Source organism: Girardinichthys multiradiatus, chromosome 10 (genome assembly GCF_021462225.1).
Source record: "Girardinichthys multiradiatus isolate DD_20200921_A chromosome 10, DD_fGirMul_XY1, whole genome shotgun sequence".
Taxonomy (NCBI): Eukaryota; Metazoa; Chordata; class Actinopteri; order Cyprinodontiformes; family Goodeidae; genus Girardinichthys; species Girardinichthys multiradiatus.
In genome coordinates, this window is record NC_061803.1 from 26,996,984 (window position 1) to 27,014,539 (window position 17,556).

The window sequence follows — 17,556 nt, forward strand, 5'->3', positions numbered from 1 at the left end:
CTAAGAACAGGAAACTGAGGCTACAATTTGCACAAGCTCACCAAAATTGGACAATAGAAGATTGGAAAAACGTTGCCTGGTCTGATGAGTATCGTTTGCAGTTGCGACATTCGGATGGTAGTGTCAGAATTTGGCATCAACAACATGAAAGCATGGATCCATCCTGCCTTGTATCAACGGTTCAGGCTGGTGGTGGTGGTGTAATGGTGTGAGGGATATTTTCTTGGCACACTTTGGGCCCCTTAGTACCAACTGAGCATCGTGTCAACGCCACAGCTTACCTGAGTATTGTTGCTGACCATGTCCATCCCTTTATGAACACAGTGTACCCATCTTCTGATGGTTACTTCCAGCAGGATAACGCGCCATGTCATAAAGCACGAATCATCTCAGACTGGTTTCTTGAACATGACAATGAGTTCACTGAACTCAAATGGCCTCCACAGTCACCAGATCTCAATCCAATAGAGCACCTTTGAGATGTGGTGGAACGGGAGATTCGCATCATGGATGTGCAGCTGACAAATCTGCAGCATCTGTGTTATGCTATTATGTCAATATGGACCAAACTCTCTGAGGAATTTTTCCAGTACCTTGTTGAATCTATGCCATGGAGGATTAAGGCAGTTCTGAAGGCAAAAGGGGGTCCAACCCGGTACTAGCAAGGTGTACCTAATAAAGTGGCCGGTGAGTGTATTTCATGATTTATTGGCTTGTAAATGTACTTTTAGCTGCTTTGTGGCATGGTGTGGAAACAATCATTTAATTTTGAATGGGAATTAAACAAAGGAGATGATAGTAGATTTTAAGAGAAACAAGAATAGGTCAGACACTTACAGGAGTTGGACAATGAAACTGAAACACCTGGTTTTAGACCACAATAATTTATTAGCATGGTGTAGGGCCTCCTTTTGCGGCCAATACAGCATCAATTTGTCTTGGGAATGACATATACAAGTCCTGCACAGTGGTCAGAGGGATTTTAAGCCATTCTTCTTGCAGGATAGTGGCCAGGTCACTACGTGATACTGGTGGAGGAAAACGTTTCCTGACTCGCTCCTCCAAAACACCCCAAAGTGGCTCAATAATATTTAGATCTGGTGACTCTGCAGGCCATGGGAGATGTTCAACTTCACTTTCATGTTCATCAAACCAATCTTTCACCAGTCTTGCTGTGTGTATTGGTGCATTGTCATCCTGATACACGTCACCGCCTTCAGGATACAATGTTTGAACCATTGGATGCACATGGTCCCCAAGAATGGTTCAATAGTCCTTGGCAGTGACGCGCCCATCTAGCACAAGTATTGGGCCAAGGGAATGCCATGATATGGTAGCCCAAACCATCACTGATCCACCCCCATGCTTCTCTATGGGCATGCAACAGTCTGGGTGGTACGCTTCTTTGGGGCTTCTCCACACCGTAACTCTCCCGGATGTTTGGAAAACAGTAAAGGTGGACTCATCAGAGAACAATACATGTTTCACCTCTAGCGCTCCTTGCACCATTGAAACCGACGTTTGGCATTGGCATGAGTGACCAAAGGTTTGGCTATAACAGCCTGGCCGTGTATATTGACCCTGTGGAGCTCCTGACGGACAGTTCTGGTGGAAACAGGAGAGTTGAGGTGCACATTTAATTCTGCCGTGATTTGGGCAGCCGTGGTTTTATGTTTTTTGGATACAATCCGGGTTAGCACCCGAACATCCCTTTCAGACAGCTTCCTCTTCGTCGTTCTTGGTGGTATGCTGACATTACCCTGGATACCGTGGCTCTTGATACATCACAACGACTTGCTGTCTTGGTCACAGATGCGCCAGCCAGATGTGCACCAACAATTTGTCCTCTTTTGAACTCTGGTATGTCACCCATAATGTTGTGTGCATTTCAATATTTTGAGCAAAACTGTGCTCTTACCCTGCTAATTGAATCTTCACACTCTGCTCTTACTGGTGCAATGTGCAATCAATGAAGACTGGCTACCAGGCTGGTCCAATTTAGCCATGAAACCTCCCACACTAAAATGACAGGTGTTTCAGTTTCATTGTCCAACCCCTGTATTTCCATTATGGGAGAAGAAGTGGAGGAGTTTATATACCCTGGTGTTCACCTGGACAACAGACTGAAGTGGAGATGCAACTGTGAAGTAATCTACTGGAAGGAACAGAGCAGACTGTACTTCTTAAGGAAGCTTAGGCCTTCGGTGTTTGCAGCAAGATGCCCCATATCTTCTGCAAGTCTGTTGTGGAGAATTATATCTCTTCTGCCATCATCTCCTGGGGTAGCAGCATTAGAGCCAGGGACCTAAAAAAGCTCAACAGGTTAATAAAGAAGGCTGGCTCTGTTCTGTAGACTCCTCTGGAACCTCTGGAGATCATTGTGCAAAGAAGGATGGAGAACCCTGAGCATCCTCTTCATGAGACTATCGTACAGCAACAGTGTCAAAGGCTTCTTTAGATCTGCTGTAAGACAGACCGCTACAGGAGATCCTTCCTGCCCACAGCCATCCTGAGCAATCAAGTATGGGCTACACGGTGTTCGTACGCAGTTGGTAGCGCTGTTGCCTTGCAGCAAGAAGGTCCTGGGTTCGACTCCCGGCCAGGGGTCTTTCTGCATGGACTTTGCATGTTCTACTTGTGCATGCGTGGGTTCTCACCGGGTTCTCCGGCTTCCTCCCACAGTCCAAAAAAATTGCTGTTAGGTTAATTGGTCTCTTTAAATTGCCCTTAGGTATGAATGAGTGTGTGCATGGTTTTGTGTCTCTCTGTTGTCCGGCGATGGATTGACGACCTGTCCAGGGTGTACCTGTGGTTTAGGCAGTAGCCTATTATTCAAAAGAGTCCAGTATACAAACAAGAGTAAAACATTTCAAAGGTTTATTTCCAGGGAAACAAGGAAAAAGACAATTACGAATGTGGGTTCCACTCTTCCATCCAGTAGTTAAACCCAGTGGTAGGTTCAAAACGATGAGCCGGGAATCAGGCACATTCTCCAGAAGAGGGGAGGAACACTGCTTGTTTGGCTGACAGCTGCCGAAGCGAGGTGCCACCGAGAAATGCAGAATCTCTTTTTTTTTAAAGAGGTTCTGCGTTTAAATTAAGTGGAATCTTATAAAACCAAGTAGATATGAGTTCAACAAACCTACATTCTCACCTAAAAACAGCTTAAAAGTTTATTTGGGGTCAATGAAAGTGTACTACTTACATTTTTTACTTTTGCCACCATCATCCGCCATTGCTGCCAGAGCTCAGCCAAATCTGATTTGAACCGCTTTGATCCGATTAGGCGAAATTCATCACATGTTGGTTTTTACGGCACTCAATTTTACCATGTTCAGTATTTTACACCTTCAATTAATTTCATTGGTTTGGGTATATACGTAACTATGAAGTGCTACAACAACTCATTGTCTTTTATCTTTTATTATTTTTCAATACTTCACTTTTGATCGACTGTCATCAGTGTCATTGTCGTGCTAGGATATAGTTTGGAATGTTTATTTTTACATTGGTCACGGTTTCCCAATGTCCTCATGTACATCCCAATACCCAGTGCTCTTCTTTGGAAACTAGGAAGACTAAGTTTAATACACACAACAGATTAAATAAAACACAAAACCATTAGGAGCTCTTTTGTCCTTTTTTCATATCTATTTATGTGTTTATGCTGGATGTTGAGTACTTCTCCAGTGTAATTTAAGTTTTTTGTTTCCGTGTATTCCCCAGGTTCCGAATCCTGTGCAATAAGATCATCACTCACAAGATGTTTGACCATGTTGTGCTGGTGATCATCTTCCTCAACTGCATCACCATCGCCATGGAGAGGCCTTGCATCAAGCCCGGCAGTGCTGTGAGTGTCACAACTTCTTCTGTTGAGTTCCAGTCTTGCCTGCAGTCAGCCTTCAGTGATGCACAGGGAGAGCAATGTAAAAAGAGATAACTCCAAACATTTATAATTAACAGAAATTCCATTGATGTGTGAGTCCCTAATAAAGGAACTTGGGAACAAAACCCCAAAGAGAGATGATAATAAAGGTACCTGTTAGCAAGTCCAAATGCAGACACACAGAAAAGAATTTGTTCTGTAGCTTACACTTTGCAGAGAAATGGAGCGGAACATTGTGTAAGCAGGGAACCACTCTTGTTTGATTGTGAGCCAGTTGCTCTGGGAAATGTGTGCTTTACCTCTGTATCTGCTGCACTGCATAATCAACACCATAGCCTCCTTAGCTGACGCAGCATCCCTTCAAACAGAGCAAGGGTGGCAGAAAGCCTTGCTACAAGACAAAAACCCACAGTAATATCTACAGTGCCTTGCTAAAGTATTCAGTACCCTCAAACCTTTTGACATTTTACAACCTTAAACATCATCATTCTCATAGCAGCACAAATTGCATCAACACCCAATAAATTGCTTTTATCCACTTGTAAACACTGTTTTATGTCTTCTAAAATGTGTACTATACAGGCTAATGTACAGGAAGGGAGATGTTTGGGGCTCACCTGTTCTAATCAGTGCATAGGGATTGCAGACTCACGCACACACAGATTGATTCCTTCCTTCTGACCTCCACTTGCAGAAACAGATTTTAAATATCTACAATCAATCCCAGCAGTCATACTTTCACTCAGATCAAAAAGTAGCATTCCAGGAAGAACATTTTGTCAGCCCCCTCACGCTGTGGCTTTGATTGAAATTAGATAAAAGTGCATGACACAGCAAGCTCTCTGAAACAAAAGAAAGAAAAAGTTAAAGTTCTCCAGATCCCATTGGCAACAGCTGGTCTGCTGCTGTTCATTTGTCCATCTGGGTTGTTCTATATTAATGAAGTTGATTGTAAATCGATTTGCACTAGCTGATTTTGTTCTGAGCCAAGCACAACAACCAAACATGTATAATTTATCACTTTGTTGCAACTGTTTGTAAGGAGCTTTATATCACCCTCTGTGCCAGCTCGACAACAACCAACAGGGCTTTCTCTCAACTGAAATGTATTCATCGTTACATAGATGAAGTGCTTTTGGATGTTGAAAGCAGGCTGAATAATTATCTTTTTATCCCGAAAGTTATAACAAACACCTTGCATTTGGCATGCAGTCCGTGTCTGTTTTTGTTTGCTGCTTGGGGTTGCCTGGATACTGTCACCCTGCAACCGAGTGTAAATAATTAAGGATGAATGTGCCATTTATAATGATTTATTATTTCTGAGTCGAGGGACCATACATCAATGTCAAAAGCCCTGAATTGAATTATGTCACCATGGAATGTATAAATTGTCAAGTTAAACTCAACTGCAAGGCCATGTGATAGATCCTTTGCTGTTAAACCCATCACTACATTACTGTGAAAATGAGTTGTTCTGTGTTGAAATGGGACAAACAACAGCACCACCACTTATATCACTTTGTTTTGTGGCACAGTGCCCCATCCATGAGTCCATCCATCCATGAGTCCATCCATCCATGAATCTATCCATCCATGAATCTATCCATCCATTGTTGCATAAGAAGAGAGAAACCCAGACATCCATCTGCCTAGTGACACTCTCCAGCTTATTTTGAGGGGCTACCAAGGCATTACCATTACAGAAAGTACAGTCAGTTCAGTTCTGCAGTTGTTTCTCCAATTGGAATGTGCCCGGAAAACCTCCAGAGGGAGACATCCAGGAGGCAGCCTGATCAGATGCCCAAAACACCTTAACTGACTTACTCTGAGGTGTATTAAAAATAGTTCTACTCCTTGCTCCTCCTTCATGACAGAGCTCCTCATTCTATCTCTAATGGTGAGTGGAGCTACCCTTCTTGTTTAAGCAACTTATATCCAGGATCTCATTTTATTCATGATCCATATCTCGTGACCACAAGTAATGGTTGGAACATAGATGGACCAATGAAACCAGACCTTTGCTATTTGACTCAACTCTTTCTTCACCATGACAGACTGAAGAAGTGTCCACATTAGTGCATAGCCCCAATCAGTCTGTGTATCTCCCACTCCATACTATCATTGCTTTTGAAAAAAACACCGACTTATTTCAATTCCTCCACTTCAAGCAGAAAATGACCTGGAGTTCCATAAAGCTGTAAAATCCACAGATTATCATCAAGGTGCACCTTGATTGTTGGAAGAAGTTGCTCTTGGAGGACTATTTTTGCCTTATTCAGCTTTTAGGCCCCCAGGAGCTAAAAACAGTATGCTTGTAAACAAATTTGAAATTGTTTTCTCAGTATGTAAACATGAAATCCCTTTGACATGTTCTCTGAACCTGGTAAATGTAAACACTATTACAGTTATGAAGACTTCCTGTTTATCTGTCTGAGAAAGAGAAAGAGAGAGAGAGAGGACAATGGCTGCTGCTGGGTCTGAAATGTATTGACCATCTCTATAGAAGAATTTATAATGATATCACTCCTGATGTTCCCACAAAGAAGTCTGCAGGCCTCTGTTCTAAGTGTATACATGTGCGATGGTAGTCTGGGGCCGTGGGAAAGGTAGCCACCTACAGCCTCACGCATGCATAGACTTTTAGAAGTTGTCTCTCCCCAGGCAGAGGGGGAGTAGGGAAAATAAGCAAATGGTAAGGGGAGCTTATTCTTGGTAGCCAACTTGTTTTCTCTCTTCAGTCTTTGGTGAGCTTAGTTAGTAAGCTCACCAAAGACTTCTTGGTGTACATGCAGACCAGAGGCATACTGTAGTTCACAGAAATGTCACTTTATATGAAATATATTGGAAGAATTTGACTTTATAGTTCAGATCAATTAAAATACGTGTTTAATGTCAGAAAATAAACTAGCTCTGGACACATAGCTAGCAATTTTTCTAATAATTATATTGTTTAATTATATTATAGCACCTTTTACAGGTGAAACACTAAAGTCCTTCACAGTTTACTGTAACATTCGATTCACTAATGACAAAAAAAACATAAGCATAAAAACAAACATACATGCAGTAATAAAAAAACACTGCAGACCGCTTTGTAAAAAATCCATCCATCCACCCATCCATCCATCCATCCATCCATCCATCCATCCATCCATCCCACCAACAAGGCAGCTCATTCCAGGGGATCTCCAGGACATAAGGGAAAATGTAATGCCACATTGGGTCTGCCCCTACATCCCCTTAAGCATTCATAAAGGAAAGATTTACACAGCTTTATTCTAATATTAATTAAATAATGGGATCTTATTCTTTCATTCATGATCCATATCCCATGATCATAGTTATAGGTCTGAACATAGACTGGCAGGAAAATCGAGAGCTTTACTTTTGGCTCAGTTATTTCTTCAGCTAATTTAGCTATGTCCAATTGTTTTCTGGTTGAGAACCATGGCCTCAGACTTAATACTTGAGAATACCTCACTGTTTCCCCCCTGCCTGCAAACTCCAGTGTGCACTGAATGTTGTGGTTTGATGGCATCAAAAGAACCACATCATTTGTAAAATACAAATATGTAGCCCTAAGGCTTCCAAACCAAACAACCTCTTCTCTGTGACGACACCCTCAGAACCTTTCATTTAACACTGCAAAACAAGATTGAAGAAAAGAGGTATACTTGGCAAGTTCCAACCCACACTAGTAGAAACACACTCTATAGCCCTTTTTCCTAAAAACTGGAAGGCACATCCTGGACTGTCAGTCCACAGCTGCAATTTTGAAGAGATTTGTCAAGCATAACAGCCCAACAATGTCCATAGTTTTCAGTGTCCTGTCTAATAATTCCAGGTTTTAAACCAAATTGTAAAAAGTGACATAAATGTGACATAAATGTCTCCTATTACAGAGTGTGCAAATTAAAGTGTAAGAACTTAACAAGTCAGAAATATATCGGGAAGCTAGGTCGTTGAAAGCCTTATGGATTTTAATTTCTAAAAGTAACTGGTAACCCATTAGGAAATATTAAAATAGCGAGATTAGGATTAGGTTTATGACTTGGAATTCCCCAGAAAGACCTGCAAAATGTCACAAGGGAAAAGAAGACCTGTTGACCGCACAACCCAATCTCGGATAAGTAAAAAAAAAAGGATGGATGGATGAATTAACTGTAGACACAAGTTAGAAACAGAAAGCTTATGGATGCCTTTAAAACTGTTATTCCAATAACCATGAAAAATGGATGATCGCAAAGTAAAATAGTCAAAGGAAATGAATCGAAAATAGCATTTCAAATGTAATTTTAACAGAAAACACCTACTTTAATTAACCTTCAGTACATTCTTCAATATTTGTAAAGAAAATAATATTAATTAGATTCTTTGCTTGAATATTTCATGTAGTGTGAATAAAGACCAAGCCTCCTATGGGCCTACCAGCTATCATTAGACTGCAGCAGGAGTGTATGGAAAAAGATGTGTTCAGATAAAATATGAGGAAAATAGCTGCCTCATACATTATTGAGTGGGACTCTGGATTGGTTTAGAGGCAAAACTTTAGGCTCAGAGGGGAAAAAAACAAAATCTTAGAGAGAACTTGGGAATTCTAACCACTGAGTTTGTGTCACCTTTCATTCTGCAGGAGCGGATCTTCCTGACATCGTCCAACTACATCTTTACAACGATCTTTGTGGCAGAGATGACTGTAAAGGTGAGACATTCACATACAGGTTTTTTTTACTCAGTTACTGTAAACCTAGGTAGGCCTAAGTGCTACAATCTACTATGGAGCAAAGGGGGGGGGGGGGGGGGTCGTCCTTTAACCGGTGGGTTCCCTTGGTCCCTTGGTTGTTGTGTCCTTAGGCAAGACATTTAACCTGCCTTGCCTGCTAATGGTGGCCCCTGTGTCGGACAAGCCTGCGCCTCACTTCTGTCAGTCTGCCCCAGGGCAGCTGTGGCTACAACGTAGCCTACCACTGTCAGCGTAAATGTGTTTATGAAAGGGTGAATGACTGATTGTAGTGTAAAGCGCTTTGGAGTCTCTGAGGACTCCACAAAGTGCTATACAAGTGCAGGTTATTTACCATTTACAATCTAATAACAAAGTAGGTCATTAAATAAATATTTACCTGAGTGACCACCCAAATTCAATTGGAAATACATGTATCAAATAAATTTGTTTCATCTGAACTAACTGACTAACCAACTAAATAACTAAGTAATAGTAAGTGATAAATAAATTAATAAATAATTATTTATTATTATATTTAATAAATAACGGGTTATTTTAACCTAAAATGTTTTTTAGATTAAAAACAATATGTAAGCATTCCAATATTTATTTTTTGTGGTCAAGGGCTGGAGCTCATATTTTATCTGTCAGCACTATGGAAGTCAATGGACAATAGACAGATCTGTGGTTGAGTTGGTTGGTAGTTAACCAATCAGATGTTAAGGTTTTCTTAGTAACCCACTGTGACAGTTTAAATTATTTTCATGGTGTTCTTAAGCACAGAAAATATAAGATAATGTCATTAAAAAGTACTAAAAGATGTTTTGTGTAATTTCTCTATGAAATTATTAAATATTTTAAAATTACCAATTTCTACACTTCAATTATTGAGACATTAATAAATGTATAGCAGATGTATATTTTTATTAAAGGCCTTATTTATGTTTTTGGATTCCTGCACTTTTGTTTTTCTAAAGATGTGTGTCCAATAAGAAGAACATAATTCTTTCACTGGCTTCCTTGCTGTGGAATACTTTATATCTCTTAAGCAAAATATGAAACATTACAGTTAACCTCATGGTGTAAAAGATACAGCATAGGATAGAGGACACTTCTACTGGACTTGATAAATTTCTCAGCTGCATACAGTAGTTCTTCATAAAAATAAAATCTTTCATATGGCTACAGATGCTCCAAGCCCCTAAAACACAAAGAATATTTAAGAGAAAGGGGTACAAAAGAGGACTCAAAAGAGAAATAACATCCACTCACAGGAGATTGATTTTCTGGCCTGTATTCAAATAGCTTGGCTTGAATGGTCCAAACAGACATAGGCAACAGCAAGCGGAGGCAGAGGAGAGGAAAGTTCATGGGTGTCGCTCATTCAAAGCCTCTGTCTCTATTTTTGGCCCAGTTACTTAGGAATGTAGGGCTAGCACACATATACAGACACACAGTGATGTTTCTGTTATTTCAAAACATCTTACACTGAATAACATTTCCTGGATGCTTATTCTGATTTTATTCATGGTTACCTAACAAAGCTATAGTCACACAAACTTTGGTCTAAATTTTAAAAAACTCTGAAGTTAATAACAAGTTTGTGTTAAGTTGTGACCTGAACATTTTTTACGTGTCCTGTTGCAGCATTTCAGGCATACCATATAGAGCACATAGTTGCTTACATGTGCCAGGGCAATTTTGCTCTACAAAAAGGATATCTCAAGACGATGTCTTAATTGCATAATTGACTTAAGTCATCTAATAAAGCTGCAAGAAGGGTTTGGCATCTATTTGTTACCACATTCACTTTTGTGATGTCAGTAAGAAGGCAAATTGAGGGGCTGTTTGGGACTGTGTACTCTAAGCATGTTGATGGGTCTTTACATACTGTTAGCCAAAGGCCATAGACAGGCAGACAGTGCCAGAAGCATGTAGGTAGTCATTAGGTAAGTCTTCCATGCACTTTGTAAATGTGTTGGTAAGTGGAAAAACCCATTTTATCTGTGTAGTGTGTTCTATGAAGGTTGGCATTTGGGTCATTCTAAAAGCATTTGTTAATTTTTCCTATTACTTCCTATTCCTATTACTTCCTATTACTAAACGGGAGTTTAGTAATAGGAAGTGATTGTTAAATTTACTTCTAAAAGTTATATGTAAGATTTTGAGAGTAACTTTGAGGGTTGGCATTTATTGAAGCTAGTTATTACTAGAAGAAGGTTTTATGTTTATTTGTTTAATCTTAAATTTGGACTGAATAATAGATTTTAGTTGGTGATATTCAAAAAATTATTTTTTATGAATGTCATAAGAATCCTTTAAAACATCTAAGGGTATGAAATATTTTCCTTCGAATATGGATTTATGGAATATATTGTTTATTCCTTTATTGTTCCATGTTGAGAAGTTAACAGCCCTTTTATTTTGCAGGACATCTGGGTTGTTCCAAATGCATAGGATAATTTGCATAGGAGAACTGTCTGCATAGGATAATTGAAGACTATTAATTTTGAGATAGTTTGATATTTTTCTAAATCCATTTTAAGATATATTGTAACTAATGTGCCAGGTAACATTGATAAAAAAATTTAAATTCCAATCAAGCTTCTGTAAAGTTTTTAAACTTGTTAGTGGAGTTACTAGAGTTACCTTGCTGCTAAAGGTAACTCTAGTATCTTTTTCTGTTGCTCATTTAATTTAGGAAGATTAATTTAAAAATTCCTCTATTACTGGTCTATTAGAATTGGAGGAAAAATTCTTTTTCAGTTAATTTGCAAGATGGTTGCTAGATTTATTACTATGTTTAAAGTTGTCCAACCGCAGTCTTTATATTTGGAATGGCATTCTTGCCTCCAGTATTCTATTAAGTTCTAGATTTAGTTTGCTTATTTGGTTTTTTCCTTGTGATGTAACAGAAGTTGTATCTAAGTCTTGTTTTCTGTTCTTGTTCCAATTCAGTTGTTTTCTTTCTTTTTTTTTTTTTTTTACACGAATATGAATCATTTTGCTGAGCTTACCAACTTTTGGTGCCTCCCAGAGGATGTCAGAATATACATCAGGCTGATAATTCCTTTTCAAAAAATTGCTCCATTCTCCATAGTAAAATCTTCATTTTTAAGTAATGATTTGTTAAAACTCCAAAGTTTTACCGGTGGTGTTAACGTTTTTTTCCATTGCCATCATGGTTACAAGTGCATGGTCGCTTAAGAAAATAGGATGAACTTGTGTCCAACATACCTCCTTCATAACAGAAATGCTGATTTGAAAGAAGTCCTTATCAGAGAAAAAGTGGTAGACAGGTGAGAAAAAAGGTACACTCCTTATCTGATGGGTGACATGAGCGCCAGGCATCACACAGACCAAAATCTTCCATATGAGATGCTGGTACTGGTGAAGCATTTGGACCATTTTTTTTTTATGTTGGAGTGGCTGCCAATTTCTGAGATTTTCCCATTATGACTCTTTGAAAAGACTTGTCATTGTCGCTCTGTAAACTGTCAACAGTTTTCTTGTCCAAGCTGTTGTTGATAATGACAAAAGAAACTTAATGGTTAAAATTTTAATTAAATTCGATATTTGGCTAGGTTTTATTGGCTTGTTTTTACTTGAGCTGGATAGTTCTTTGTTAGTGTGCAACTCACACACCACCCTCATGAAAACTCAGCACATTCTGCTCCTCAGCACATCCTGCTCTCCAAAAACTATTGTTGACACAAAGCTATAAAAAGTCCTGTTTATTGCAGGGGACACAGCAAACATATGGAAGAAGGTGTTCTGGTCAGATGAGATCTATATTCAGAACACTATGTGTGGAATAACATTGCCACTTCACATCACCCAGAACACATCATCCAAATAGTTAAACATGGCTGTGGCAGCATCATGCTATGGGAATACTTTTCTTCTGTAGGGACAGGTGAGAGTAAACTCGTGAGAGTTGAAGCGAAGATTAGAGGTGGTAAATAAAGGACCAGTGCTACAATGGAATGGTTTTGATCAAAGCATAGTCATGAGTAAAATTGTCAAAGTGTTGATCTAAGTATAATTGAGAAGCTGTCAGAAACTAACAATTATTGTTCACAGACAATCTCCACCCAATCTCACTGAGATATTTAGCAAAAAAAGAATGGACAAACATTTAGGCTCTTAAATGTGCAATGTTGGTGAAGAAAAAACCCCAAAGACCAATGAAAGGTTCTACAAAGCATCGACTCAGGGGAGTTAAATATAAATGAAAATTTATATTTATAAATGTAAATGTATATTTGTTAGGAATTTTGAGAACTGCTTATCCTTTTCCTTCTACTTGGTCATCACATAAAGTCCAATAAAGTTTGTGGGAAAAAAATAAAAAAAAAGATTAATGAGGTGTGAAAACATTTTATATGCTGTTTACTGTTTGAAAATAGCAACTAAATCAAATTATCTGCTCAAGTTTGATTGCAATAGCTGTTTTGCAATGCATGAAGTAAAGCTTGTCATGTTGACATGCTTTAATAACAGAGAGAAAGTGTGGAGTGTAAAAATTGCTTTTTGGACTAGAAGGTGTGTGGAGCATATAGTCTGAGAAATTAAGTTTGGAACATTTTGGGGTTTCATAATCTTTACAGCAAAGAAAAGAATCACCCAACAACAATCAGTGAGCTGTGCAGTAATGAATAAATGAAACAAAAACAAAATGCAACAGATTAATTTTTCCTGTTCAGACACATACACATTTTCAAGCATTAAAACATTTTCAGGCTTTGAATTTGCTAACAAGCAATACCTCTGTTTTTCTTTATGTGAATTATATTTGTACTCTCTGTCACTCTCTTCTGTGCAGATTGTGGCCATAGGCTGGTTCTTTGGGGAAAAAGCCTACCTGAGGAGCAGCTGGAACATCCTGGATGGGATGTTGGTGATGATTTCTGTTGTTGACATTCTGGTGTCTCTTATCTCCAACTCCGGAACCAAAATCTTAGGCATGCTCCGAGTACTGAGGCTGTTGAGGACGCTCAGGCCACTTCGGTAAGTGGCTTTCCGGGTGATGCCTTAGATTCATGCACAAACAGGGAGACGGCAGCCCCTGAAGCATGTAGAACCACTCATGAAATAAAATAAAATGCTTTCCTTAGTGTTAGGGCTGAAATCTAGAGGGAATATGCTGTATATAATAAAGTTTCTCTTTACAGTTGTGTTCAGTTCTGCATGCATCCTGATGAGTTTGAAAGAAAAAAACACAAGTACAATGCAGTCAAGAATCCTAATTTACCAAGGAGAATAACAGGGTTCCATTATTATTATCATTCATAAATGGTAGTTACCAGAGGTGTGGACTTTGACTTGATGACTAGACTCCAGTCAGACTCAAATCATAGATTTGATGACTTGAAACTTGACTTGCTTATATTAGACGATTTGCGACTCAACTTTGACTTTATTACAAAAGACTACTTGAGACAACTTTATGTTCTAAATAAAAGTAAAAATCTACCACACAAAATAATAATAGTAAAAATAAAATATTTATCTTCCTCCTTTATTTCCTCACTTCTTTGAGGTTTTCCTCCTCACCTTTTCCCACCCCACTCTGAAATCCGCTGATCACCCCGTCCAATCCCGTAGCAGGAGAATGTCACAAAGTGGTCATTGAGTGAGTAGTGGTGGCCTTAAAATGATTTCAAGAAAAGTTTAATTGTGTTACAGTAAGTATGAGGTTGCCAATAAATTTTTTTTTTGCCATTTGTAAAACGTGCTTCAAAGATAACTGACGGAGATACAACAATGTCAAACATTGAAGCAACACGAAGGGTGGTAAGTCAAAGTTACATTACACTAAAAGCTAAAGCTAGCCTTCCAGCGAGCATCATTTTCTTTCTTTTTTGTTGTCTGCCTATAAATGAAGCAGTTTGTACAGTTTTTCTATTATTATTGATTCAGTCTCGTTTGTTCTGTAGATGCTCATTTTACTGATTTTAACATAGTCAGTAGCTACAGCTAACTGTGAGATTGCAGATTTTTTTCCATTATTTTTGTTTGACTCAGACGCTACAGCCAGTGAATTATCGGGGAAGTAGGAGGAAGTTAAACATTTATGGAAAGCATTTGTTTAGATGCTGTGTGGCATTTAAACATTCACTTTTCTATTTTTTTTGTTTTGTTTGTTTGTGTATAGCGTTTAAGGGATAGCTCATAATGACTTGTTTATGACTTGAAATTTTAATCATAGGAGTTGGGACTTGTTTGTCTTGTCTTGTGATGGCTTGAGACCTGACTATAAAGACTTAAGACCTACTTGTGACTTGGGAAGTAATGACTTGGTCCCATCTCTGGTAGTTACTCTTTTCAAGAGTGGCATGGCGACAATGGTTTTTATTTAAGTTAAAATACACTTTTAAGTACTAATCTGCTTTAAAAATAAATAAAGGCTAAATAATGAATCTCTATTTCATGCGTTTACAATTTATTTAGTTATTTATTTGCTTTTTAAAATAAGTATTTTGTGGGTAATAATAAATCCAGGGAAGCAAAATCTTAAAAGTTCGTAGATACTTTAATGTGCATGAATGCTGTTGAGTTACGCTTGATTTAGACGAAGGACGTGTATTTGTGTAAGGCTATGTTTGTGGGTTTGGAGGCATTTATTTTAGCATCATACCCAAGTTATTTTAACCACGTATTTGGACAGTCATGTTTATTTGAGTAGAAATGCGGCAGAAATCTCTAATCCGGAGATTGTTCTTGCACTTGCAGGTCTAAAATTATGTGTATATATTTGGTTTTAGCCCCAGTTTATGTCTGCATGTTTTTTTCTGTGCATTCGGATTCTTTCAGACCCGCCTGACATCATGATTGATTTGACTTACATCCTCATGCTTATTCTCATCTGCTGCAAAGGAGCTCTCCGAGTTTGCCCTGTCTTGAATATTTATCTCAGTTCTCAAGGGGAGCAGGGAAATCAAATATTCATTCTCATCTCACCAAACACCAGTGATCTCTCTTTCCCATAATTTTGCTTTCTCGACATTTACCTCTGACAGCAAAATGAAATGATTTGCAGAGGCTGCTGCTGCTCTATTCTGCCTTAAGGATGTGACTTTCTAGTTAAAGTTTTGACCGGGATTTTTGTGCCCATCAAGTGTGTATTTGCTTTAAGGCAACACACTCTGAGTTTTGTGTTTCATCTTTTTTATCACACTGAAGTTCTCAAAAGAAAGTTCTGCTGCTTTTGTGTCATGTTCCCAGAAAAAAGTAAGAACTTTATTAGGTATAATGCTTTTAAAATAATTTAAATTAACATACAAACCTAAATTACTCAGTAGCAAATTAACACTCAGCAGAATTTTAGTTTAGCAAACCTGAAACAGTGCATACTGTTATTGATTCATGTGGCTTAAATATGCCTTTACTCAACTGCTCCAGTTGTAGAAAGCTTTGAAGAGATGAACAACTCAGATACAGAACACATCCAATCTTAGAGCTGTTTAAGAAGTAAATATATTAAAAACAATTGTTATGTCAATCCTAATAATTATTTTCATACCCTCTCAATAATTTGATGACAATAATTAAACAGGATACACTGTAAACCCCTGAATAAGTGTTAAAATTATGGGGTAATTTAAATTATAACGGATATAGTCATAACTATAAATAGACCAATGAGGGGTGTAAATTGCTGTTTCAGTTGAACATACATTGTGCACAGAGGGGATGCCCTGATCAGAGTTTTGTTAACCTGATAATGACATTGTTCCACAGCCCTAGTCTGATTCTTCATTTAAGTCAACTAACAACATACTGTTTAAATCATATTTAAAGAAATATTATTAAGGGAATGGTTAAACATTTAAGGAAGTATTTTGGAAAAGGGCCAAATCTTTCCTGAGAAATGGGCTTAATGGTATTTACTTAGTTATCAGATTTAGTAAAATAATGCTTAGGGACTATTATTTACTACCTTGAAAACTAACAACCTTTCTGTTAAATATTCCCTAGCAGGCAAGCACGTGTTCTTAGCTTGTTAGCAGTGAAAGCTAACAAAAGAAGCTGATAGCTTAGGACCAGAATCAGACACACACCTTTAAAATACCATTAATAAAAGGGTTAAAAAGCATGAGTGCCGACGGCGCGTTATGGCCGAACTTTTGTGTTAAAATCACCCCTTTAAATAAAGTTTGTCTTAACTTTAAAAACACACAAACACAGAACACAAACTGAGCACGTGCTGAGCAGAGAGCCTGCTAGCACCAAGATAGCAGAGTTCAACACAAACAAAACCAAACTTCATAAAATGAAAAAGGTTTAGATCATTTCATTCTAAATATCTCTCTATTACTCTTCCAAAACCTAACCTCTGAACCATGCTGAGGAAAAGATGTCCATGCGACGACGAAGTTTGAAGAAAGCTCTGTGAACAAAGGGTTAGCTTCCAGCTAACATCCGGAGCAGTAGCCCGTTCTGTCAGCTGACCACACTGCACGTTACCACGGGATGCGGCTCCTGTTGTCGTCTTTTCAGACCGGGGAAAACCGCTCCACTCTTTGTAGAGACAGCGTCTCTACTGGGGACTTCTCTCGAACACAGTTTGCTTCTGCAGGCCTCAGAGAAAAAGTCAAGCCAGGCTTATGCCTTAATTACCGCTTTTTATGAATGAATGCCGGATTCTGTCAACAATAATTCATCACTACTTAACTTGTGCATATGGTCGCGTGATCTTATGACACCCTTGGATCCAGTTTGAAGAGTTTATGTCTTTTTGCCAGCATAGAGACATTAGCGCGCTGCCTCTCTGGGCAGTCTCACAGCGGAGTCCGGGTGGTAGAGATCGGACCATTGGAAAGGGCGGTGCTTTTATAAAGCCAGTGGCATCATGGAAAGTCCGCTGCTACCCCCACCACCCATGAAGAGGATGCCATAATGTTGCTCATTTTATTAAGAATCCTTATTTGCACAATGATCTCCA

General features: G+C 38.6%; 1 protein-coding gene across 10 annotated transcripts in view; it reads left to right on the top strand.

The window, feature by feature from the left end:
* Window positions 1–17,556, top strand: part of cacna1g (calcium channel, voltage-dependent, T type, alpha 1G subunit) — a 413,040-nt gene that overhangs the window by 309,524 nt on the left and 85,960 nt on the right. For all 10 annotated transcript variants that reach the window (XM_047377396.1, XM_047377397.1, XM_047377395.1 and 7 more), the window contains 3 exons: window positions 3,727–3,850; window positions 8,520–8,588; window positions 13,435–13,619. In XM_047377396.1, the coding sequence (XP_047233352.1) occupies window positions 3,727–3,850; window positions 8,520–8,588; window positions 13,435–13,619 (378 nt within the window). The remainder of the gene's footprint in view (window positions 1–3,726; window positions 3,851–8,519; window positions 8,589–13,434; window positions 13,620–17,556) is intronic.